The following is a 10241-nucleotide window of genomic DNA, read 5'->3' as shown; positions in this document are numbered from 1 at the left end:
GTTAAAATGATTAATGAAATTGTGAAGAAATGAAAGAAAATAGGTTGCAAAAAAAATGGTTTTGTGTTCACTAGGGCTTGAACCCACGCCCTCTCTCTCACATACCAAAACCTGGACCAACTGAGCTGCGCGCGCAGCTTGTAAGTATAACGCGCTCATTTAATTATATTGAAAAAATGACATTTGAATTTCTGAACACAAAAATGGCGCCAAGAACACACCCCAATTTTGATTTTGAAAATCTCTAAAACTGGATTGTTTTGATCAAGTAGATAGTCTATCTTGCTCGGTTTTGGACGAGAAACATGATGGTGCCCTCATAATTCATTTATATTTGCTCTAAGGTGATCAATTTTGTGATGAACACCAAGAACCCTAATTCTGAATTTGAACATGGAATCGTGTAGGATTGATGAATTGTGAAATTGATTGAGGGCTATTGATCAGTGATAGTGCAGAAACAAGATAGCAATTCAATTTTTCATTTATGATGCATGTATGTATGAGTTTGGAGTTCATGAGGCTTACCTTCAAAAACGGCCAAACTGGGAATCGAATTCTGCAAATGAGAGGTTCCAGATGTTGTTTCTTGATCTGGACAGCTTCAGTGGACCTTATGGAACATGTTTGGATGATTGGAATGAACTGAAAACCTCTGGACCAGTTGGTGATGCTCGATCTGCAGTAGGGCTCAAGTGAGGATCAAGCTTGGTGATTTTGGAGTTACAGGTCAGGGATGATGATTGGAATAGTTCATATATGGTACATGGATGGTGTTTGGATGGTTAGATTGGACAGAATTGAGCTTGAATGAAAATTGGCATGATAAGGCTTAAGTTATGCATATTTGAGAAGTGAGGTAGTGATTCTGAGTTCTTGGTGTTTTTGGGGTGTATGGATGATTCAGACACATCATATATGACATTTAGAAGTTGTGGGAAGCATCACTTTGTTCAGAACTTGCAAGGTTTGGAGGTTGAGTTTTCTACCTCACTTTGAAACACATGACTTGTAATTCAAGAAAGAAGAGAGAAAACCTATAATTGTGAGGTTTTGGTGTGATTTTGAATGAGGTTTGGACCTCTATTTATAGGCCAAGGATTCTGAACTCCAAGCTTTGCAAGTTGATCAAAGAATGGTGATTTGGCATTTGGAGATAAAATGGAATCTTTACATTTAATGCATAATGGTTAAAAGTGACTAAACCATGGTTAAACTTCAAGCTTCTTATCCTCTTCCATTCTGATCTTCTAATCAGAAAATATCTTCAATTATTGTCTTGATGCATCATTACTTGCATTATTTGGCAAAATGGTTCATAACTTAGTGAAAATGGCTTGAAATTTCAAGTGAAAATGATCACTAAATGCATAATTCAAAACCATAGCTATGCTTCATATTTTTTCATGCTCTTGGACATTTTGGAAAGTTCATGTTACACACTTCAAAAGCCTAGTTGAAAGTTTCTTCAAGACCTTTAAGGAAATGGGTGAAAAAGATCCATGAACTTTGAAGAAAATGAAGTTTTAAGTGAAATTTTCATAAGATGCCAACTTTGAAGCTCCATATCTCTTAAATGGTTGATCTTATGGAAAAAATTTATATGTGTCAAAGTTGTTTATTGGATCAAAATCTACAACTTTCATGTTGGAAGTTTTTTTCAGTTTGTAGGTGAAATTTTGAGAAATTCCCTTTCAAAGTTTGGAAAAAACCATGAAAAACACTTAGAAAAATTTTCTAAGTATGAAAGTCAAACTTTTGACTTTTTGATTCTTGATTGATTTTCTTGATTTTTCTTGATCAAATGACTTCTCATATCATATATTGATGATTTAAAACTTCAAAAGTCATGGTTGACCAAAATTCCCAAAAGTCAAAGGTGTTCTTGTACAGTTGACTTTTTCAGACGAATCGCGTTTCTGGAGATTTCAAATGAAACAGGCTACCCTCATCAAATGAATGGTATGAATGAATCATATTGAAGCATTAGAGGATATTGAGCCATGGTTTGAGTTGTGGCACCATGTCCTGATTAAAAAGTCAGTGGTTCAGTGAATTAGGTCAAAAACCCTAATTGTCGACCTGATGAAATTGATGACTGTGGATCTTGAATTGAGATGTAATTTCCATTGTATATTGTCATAGGGGTTATTTGATGATGATTGAAACCTTTGATTGACTCCCTGGGGATTTTTAGGGTTTCCCAAATGTGATCCCTGATTTCAGTCCCTGATAGTTCAAAACCCTGATCTGAGGATTTGTCTGATCAATCTTTGTGTAGGAGATGTTATGAGCCAATGGATTAGGTCAAAATGATGCACTTGAGGTCTTGATATCATGTCCCAAGCCATTAGGTCAAATCCTGAGCAAAAGTCAGGAGTGTGCTGTCTTCAGTCAAAACCCTAATTCAGTCGATTCAAAGCTGTTGAGATTGTTGAAATGAATCTCTGAGGACCAAATGTTGATTATTGATGAAGATGATTCATTTGAGATGAAGGGAGAACAAAACCCTAATTGATTGTTACTTGTACTGATGAGTGATTTCCTGATTAAATCCTGCTGAGCACAAGTAGCAAACACAAGCTATGCAATTTGTTAGAGATGCAAATGATGCATATGCAAATGATATGAGGTGGTATCTTAGGTCAAAAATTGGGGTATGACAGATGCCCCTATTTAAGTTTCTTCAACCTGAGATATGAAGATTGAAAATCTTCGTTTTGATAGGGTGGAAGAGACTTAAATATCAGAAGACGCAAATTTTGGACCTAAGATACCAAAATTGCGAATGATGCAAGGATATCTTTACCGAGGGATATCAAGAACTGACTCCGCTGGGGAAAAGAGATTGGGGAAGGATGTCCCAATCCGTTTTAGGAAGAGAATCCGTTTTGTTCGGGAAAGCAAGTGTATGCTCCACCGGGGAATGATAGCTTTGTAAGAAAAGCTTACCTATTGACATTATCGACTATCAGCATAGGGATAGACTTGTTTAATAATGCGAAGGTGAAAGGTATGAAACTGTGTTACCGACTACCAGCATGGTGATAGACTTGACAAGGTAAAAGAGTTTCAAAGGTTCGGTTAATATTATCGACTATCAGCATTGGGATAGACATGTTTAATAATATAACCAGAACAAAAGTTACCGACTACCAGCCTCGTGATAGTGGTTTTGAAGACATGATCAATTATCAGCCAAGTGATAGAATGATCTTGGAGACTTTGCTAGGGAAATTACTGGTTATTCAGCCTTGTGAACAGTAATAAGGCCCTGATTGTCACATGGTCTTCATGATTGATTTCCTAGAGAGGAAAAGTCTTTTGGAAGAGACATAAGCTGCTCGGATGATGAGGCTATTGCTTATTGTCTGTTTTCACGACTCTATTTGGGGAATCGGAATTTGAATCTTTGGTAAAGACAGGGTTCTAACCAAGAATGAATTGGAAAGAAACAGTCAAACAAGACTTTGTACCCATGAGGAATGAACTCAAATGGGGATTTTCTCCTTTGTTTTGAGAGGAGAAAACTAAAGCAACCTTCTTCCACGAGGAATGATCTCAGTGGGGAACTGGAGAAAGAAGACGTTCTTTCTGCTTATGGGTGACAACCTACTGGAGAGATGACATGCCCATACTTGCTTCTTTTTCTTTTCTTTTTTTCTTTCTTTTTTTTTTTTTCTTTTTTCTTTTTGAGGATAAATATATCCTAAACAAGTAATTATTGAAAAATGCAAGAATGCATAAATGATGCAAATATGTATGAATGATGAATGTCATGAATGTCGCATGCACGCTAACAATACTGACAGACAGAGGAGTATATTCTGGAGAGGGACCGACGTCGCAATACAACCAGATACTTGGCAAATGTTTTTCAACACGTTGTAGATAACACAGGTGATAAATGGTGTTGCATGTTTTAAACTTCTCTGGGGAAGATAAACATCTTTTCTTGTTGAGATGGAAGAACCTCCTCACTGGAGATGGAAAATCTTCGTCACTGGGGATAAAAGACCTTCTTCACTGGGGATAGAAGAGCTTCTTTACTTCGAGGGGTAATTGCTTCAAGAATTCTTTTCTGGGACCAGAATACCGTTGTCTCAACAATTTTCTGGGAGAATCCTTTTGTTCATCCTATGGAGACGACTGTTGATGTTCCTTCCGTTGTTCACAACTCAAAGGAAAATTTCGCTTTTATTTTGAAAAAGAAAAGTGAAGTAAATTCATTTAAAACTTATTTTTTCTTTTTTGTTTCAAAAGTGAATAACATAATTAAAGCGTCATTTTGCAAGCTGAAAGAAATTAAAGATTGCAAACAAATGGGCACAAGGCTCAAATTTATTTAATAGGATGGTGATCAGCCAAAGGCGTGATTCCATAGAGTATTTACAAAAGTTGGAAATGGTAATTATGCGGAAAAGGCTACATTGAAAGCAATAACCACTATTCCCTCTAACAACTTTGAGTTCCAACTGTGCTTGTTGCTTCAGATTGGCGATGATTTGATTGAAGATCCTTTGATGAAGTACAGACTCTTCAGGTGACGAAGTACGGACTGATGCAGTTACTTTGTCATTAATCCCTAATTTTTGCCTAGATTGCCCTTTCAGGTTTTCAATCTACCAGGATGAATTTTTTCTGTTTATTGTCTCTAATTTTTGCCTGGACCGCCCTTTCGGGTTTTCAGTCCACCGAGACGCTCATTTTTGCCTAAGTCGCCCTTTGCGGGTTTTCGACTTACCGAGCTGTTCTTTTGTATTTTTTTTAGACAAAGTATTTCTTGACTGCATCAGCATTCACAGGATGTGGGAGTTCATCACCATCCATGGTTGTAAGAATCATGGCGCCGCCAGAAAATGTTCTTTTGACAACATACGGGCCTTCGTAATTAGGAGACCATTTGCCCCTAGAATCTGGTTGAAAAGACAAGATCTTTTTAAGCACGAGGTCGCCTTCTTGAAATTCACGAGGTCGAACCTTTTTGTTGAAGGCTTGTTTCATCCTTGCTTGGTACAACTGTCCATGGCATAGAGCAGTCATACGTTTTTCTTCGATTAAGTTCAACTGATCGTATCTGCTTTGACACCATTCAGCCTCTGATAACTTAGTCTCCATGAGAACTCTCATTGATGGGATTTCAACTTCTACGGGGAGCACAGCTTCCATGCCGTATACTAGAGAAAAGGGAGTTGCCCCTGTTGAAGTACGCACTGAAGTACGGTACCCATGTAAAGCAAATGGCAGCATTTCATGCCAGTCTTTGTAAGTGACGACCATTTTCTGGACAATCTTCTTTATGTTCTTGTTAGCAGCTTCAACGGCGCCGTTCATTTTTGGTCTGTAAGGAGAAGAGTTATGATGCTCAATCTTGAATTCCTTACACAATTCTTTCATCATCTTGTTATTCAGGTTTGAACCATTATCAGTAATGATCTTGCTGGGAATACCATATCGGCAAATGATGTTATTCTTGATAAACCTCACAACCACTTGTCTTGTAACATTGGCGTAAGATGCTGCTTCGACCCATTTGGTGAAGTAATCAATTGCTACTAAGATGAAACGATGACCGTTTGAAGCTTTCGGTTCGATCATTCCAATCATGTCGATACCCCACATGGAAAAAGGCCATGGAGATGAGAGAACGTTGAGTAGAGTCGGTGGCACATGGATCTTATCTGCGTAGATCTGGCACTTGTGACATCTCTTCACGTGTTTGTAACAATCAGATTCCATTGTCAACCAATAGTATCCTGCTCTTAAGATCTTTTTGGACATCGCATGCCCGTTTGAATGAGTTCCAAAGGACCCTTCATGCACTTCATGCATTAACATGTCTGCTTCGTGTCTGTCCACGCATCTGAGCAAAACCATGTCGAAGTTTCTTTTGTATAGCACATCTCCGTTCAGGAAGAAACTGCCAGAAAGTCTCCTTAGAGTTTTCTTATCTTTGTTTGATGCCCCAAGTGGGTACTCTTGAGTTTGAAGGAAGCGTTTGATGTCGTGGAACCACGGTTTATCATCGATGACTGCTTCAGTTGCAAACACATAGGCGGGCCTTTCAAGGCGTGTAATTCTGACTGTAGGCATATCATTCCAATGATTGACTTTGAACATGGAAGATAGAGTAGCCAAGGCATCTGCCATTCGATTCTGATCTCGAGGTATATGATGCAATTCAACTTTGTTGAAGAAAGTCAACAGACGTCTTGCATAATCTCTGTAAGGAATCAAGCCAGGGTGGTAAGTTTCCCACTTGTCTTTGATTTGGTTGATCACGAGGGCTGAATCTCCATATATGTCGAGGATCTTGATCCTTAAGTCAATGGCTTCTTCGAGACCCATGATACAAGCTTCATATTCTGCGATGTTATTGGTGCAATCAAATAGCAATCTGGCGGAGAATGGGATATGAGTACCCTTGGGAGTGATGATGATTGCCCCAATTCCATTGCCAAAAGCGTTTACTGCTCCATCAAAAATTAGGCCCCATCTTGATCCAGGCTCAGGACCTTCTTCAGGTAATGGTTCGTCACAATCTTTCATTTTCAAGTACAAGACATCTTCATCAGGAAAGTCAAACTTGAGAGATTGATATTCATTAATTGGTTGATGCGCCAAATGATCGGCGAGAATACTTCCTTTGACCGCTTTTTGAGCACGGTACTCAATGTCATATTCAGATAACAGCATTTGCCATCGGGCAATTCTTCCTGTTAAAGCAGGTTTTTCAAAGACATACTTGATCGGATCCATTTTGGAGATTAACCAAGTAGTATTGTTAATCATGTATTGGCGGAGACGTTTTGAAGCCCAGGCCAAAGCACAACACGTTTTTTCGAGCATGGAGTAACGAGACTCACAGTCTGTGAATTTCTTACTCAGGTAATAGATGGCATGCTCCTTCTTACCGGTTTCATCTTGTTGTCCAAGCATACAACCCATGGATTCTTCTAACACAGTAAGGTACATGATTAATGGTCTTCCTTCAACTGGAGGAATCAATATTGGTGGTTCTAACAGGTACTCTTTGATACTGTCGAACGCTTTCTGGCAATCTTCAGTCCATACAACCCCTTGATCTTTGCGGAGAAGCTTGAAAATTGGCCCACAAGTAGCAGTCATTTGAGAGATAAACCTGGAGATATAGTTCAACCGTCCAAGAAATCCTCTTACTTGCTTTTCAGTTTTTGGTGCAGGCATCTCTTGAATAGCTCTGACTTTGTCGGGATCTACTTCAATACCTCTTTGGCTGACAATGAAACCCAAGAGTTTTCCAGATCTAACCCCAAAAGTACATTTGTTAGGATTCAAGCGAAGCTGATATTTCCTTAATCGTTGAAACAACTTAAGAAGGTATTCAATATGTTCTTCTTCTGTGCTGGACTTGGCTATCATGTCGTCCACATAAACTTCAATTTCTTTATGCATCATGTCATGAAAGAGAGTAGTCATTGCCCTTTGGTAAGTTGCGCCGGCATTCTTCAATCCAAACGGCATCACTTTGTAGCAAAAAGTACCCCATGGGGTGATGAAAGATGTCTTCTCCATGTCTTCGGGAGCCATCTTGATCTGATTATAACCGGAGAAACCGTCCATGAAGGAAAAGACGTTGAACTTAGCGGTGTTATCAACCAGCATGTCGATATGTGGTAATGGAAAGTCATCTTTTGGACTGGCCTTATTCAAGTCACGGTAGTCAACACACATTCTGACTTTGCCATCTTTCTTCGGAACTGGCACTATGTTGGCCAACCATTGAGGATACTCTGAGGTGACTAGAAAACCTGCGTCGAGCTGTTTTTGAACTTCCACTTTAATCTTGTTAGCCATATCAGGGTGAGTCCTTCGCAATTTCTGCTTAACTGGCGGACATTCTGGCTTCAATGGCAAGTAATGCTGAACAATATTGGTATCCAACCCAGGCATGTCTTGGTAGGACCAGGCAAACACGTCAACATATTCTTTGAGAAGGTCTGTCAACTTACTCTTGATATCAGCATCAAGCAGCGATCCAATGGTCACTTCTTTTTTGTCTTCTTCAGAACCCAAGTTAATCTTTTCTAAAGGCTCTTTGTGAGGCAGAATGGCTCTTTCCTCGTGCTTAAGTAATCGAGAGATCTCGTCCGGGATCTCATCTTCTTCCTCTTCTTCGGCTTCGAACACAGGAAACTCAAAGTTGGGAGAGGGCATAGGGTTATTGCATTCAATGGGTTTATCAATAGTAAATCTGCACATGTGATTTATATCTATTTCAGAAAATTTATGAATGCAGGAGTGTATGCAGATTTTTTTGAGAAAGTTTTTTTTTTTTTTATTTTGGTTTTTTAGGATTACCATTTCCAGAAAAAAGGCAAAAATAAAAACATATAATGTAGGGAATTCAAAATGACACTTTATTTATGATTCGTTTTTGAAACAAAGCCCTAAACACAAACTCATTTGCCTTGGGCAAGACAAAGAGGGAAACTTTTAAAACAAAGCCCTATACACAAAGTTATTTGGGCGGAACATTTAAAAGCAAAGCCCTATAAAACATCTCTCTGCTTTGGGCAAGGCAGGAGGTCAAAATAACAGCGAAGTGATTACTTTGAGCGGCGAACAACATTCGGAACGTCGACAGCTTTCCAGTAGCAACGAACTCCTCTGTGTATTATGTATTCAGGAAAATTCTCCCCAGAATTATCTTCAGTATTGACATTGACCGCTGGTCGAGCAGGATTTGAAGGTCCTGGTTTGTCAACCTTGTTCTTTGTAGAGTTGAAACGGTCTTCTTCTACTTCTTGAAGAGCATATGATGAGTCACAATCTTCAGAATTTTCAGGATGTATTTCCCAGTCTTCAGGATGAAGAGACTCATTATCAGCGACACTTTCCGAGTCAGTTGCGGGACCATCTTCCCCTTCATCTTCAAAAATGGCATTTATGTGATAATAACCATCTTCAGGATTATCAATCTTGGCAGATGCGTTGAATCCGAAATCTTCAGCAGTTTTAGGTTGTTGAGAAAATTGACAGGGCTGATAAACCTCTTCTGGTTGACTATCATATTCACAGGAATCTCCCCATCCGGTTGGTTGGATATCCTCAATCGCAATCTTGTAACTTTCAGGTGCAGTATATTTCACCATATAATCAAATTTTCCACTCGGTTGTCCCAATGTGTCCCATATTTCTGCAGGAACAGGCTCAGTTTCTTTGCCTTTGGATTTCTCTGACGGAGGATATGGTTCTTCCTGAGATATGTATCCCGAGTCATTGAGATAACATTTCCATTCTTCTTCAGGATCAGGTAGACCTTCTTCGATGCATTCTTCAATAAGGACATTAACCTCTTGAGGAATTGGGTTAAGGAACCCTCCACTATGGAACGTTTCTTTGATCGGACGAAGGGTTTCATCCTTCTTGGTGCAGTTTGAGAATGTTGGTGAACATCCGAGACCTGCTCTGGTTTCATTCTTAGTAGGGATCACAACTTGCCCCCAGCCAGTGGTAGTTCCATCTTTCACTACTTTTACCGCCTCTTTGTATGAAGAGATCGATGCTTTCTTCTTGGAAGATTCGTCTTCTAAAGAGAGACCTTGGAACTGAGTTCCTTCCACATCATCAGCACTAATGAAAGAGAAATTGGATAAATGACTCACCATCAAGGCTTGTTCTCCACTTATCGTTACCAATTTTCCATTTGTTACAAATTTTAACTTTTGATGGAGCGTAGAAGTTACTGCCCCTGCTTCGTGGATCCATGGTCGTCCTAACAGACAGCTATAAGCAGCTTGAATGTCCATGACCTGGAAAGTGATTTGAAATGTATGTGGACCAATTGTCATGGGAAGATTGACTTCGCCGATAACAGATTTTCGCGATCCATCAAATGCTTTGACTACCACACCACTGAACTTCATAGGCATTCCTTGGTAAGACAAACGAGCAAGAGTCGTCTTTGGCATAACATTCAAGGAAGATCCGGTGTCTACCAACACATTGGACAAAGAGTCTGACTGACAGTTCATAGAAATGTGCAAAGCAAGATTGTGATTTCTACCCTCCTCGGGGAGTTCTTCATCACAGAAGCTTAAATTGTTACAAGCTGTTATGTTGGCTATTATCCCATCAAAGTGGTCAACAGTCACATCATGATCTACAAAAGCTTGATCTAAGACTTTCATCAGGGCTTCCCTGTGGGCTTCTGAGTTTAACAGCAATGAAAGTATTGAGATTTTTGAAGGAGTCTGCAT

General features: G+C 39.3%; 1 protein-coding gene across 1 annotated transcript; it reads right to left on the bottom strand.

The window, feature by feature from the left end:
- Window positions 1-4779: 4779 nt before the first annotated feature.
- LOC131606461 (uncharacterized) lies at window positions 4780-8217 on the bottom strand (the record flags this gene model as incomplete). Its single annotated transcript, XM_058878686.1, has 1 exon — window positions 4780-8217. A coding segment is annotated over one exon (3438 nt), but the record flags the coding sequence as incomplete, so codon positions are not given.
- Between the last annotated feature and the right edge of the window lie 2024 nt (window positions 8218-10241).

This window comes from Vicia villosa, linkage group LG5, assembly GCF_029867415.1.
Source record: "Vicia villosa cultivar HV-30 ecotype Madison, WI linkage group LG5, Vvil1.0, whole genome shotgun sequence".
NCBI classification, from domain to species: domain Eukaryota; kingdom Viridiplantae; phylum Streptophyta; class Magnoliopsida; order Fabales; family Fabaceae; genus Vicia; species Vicia villosa.
This window is presented reverse-complemented; position numbering and strand designations above follow the sequence as displayed.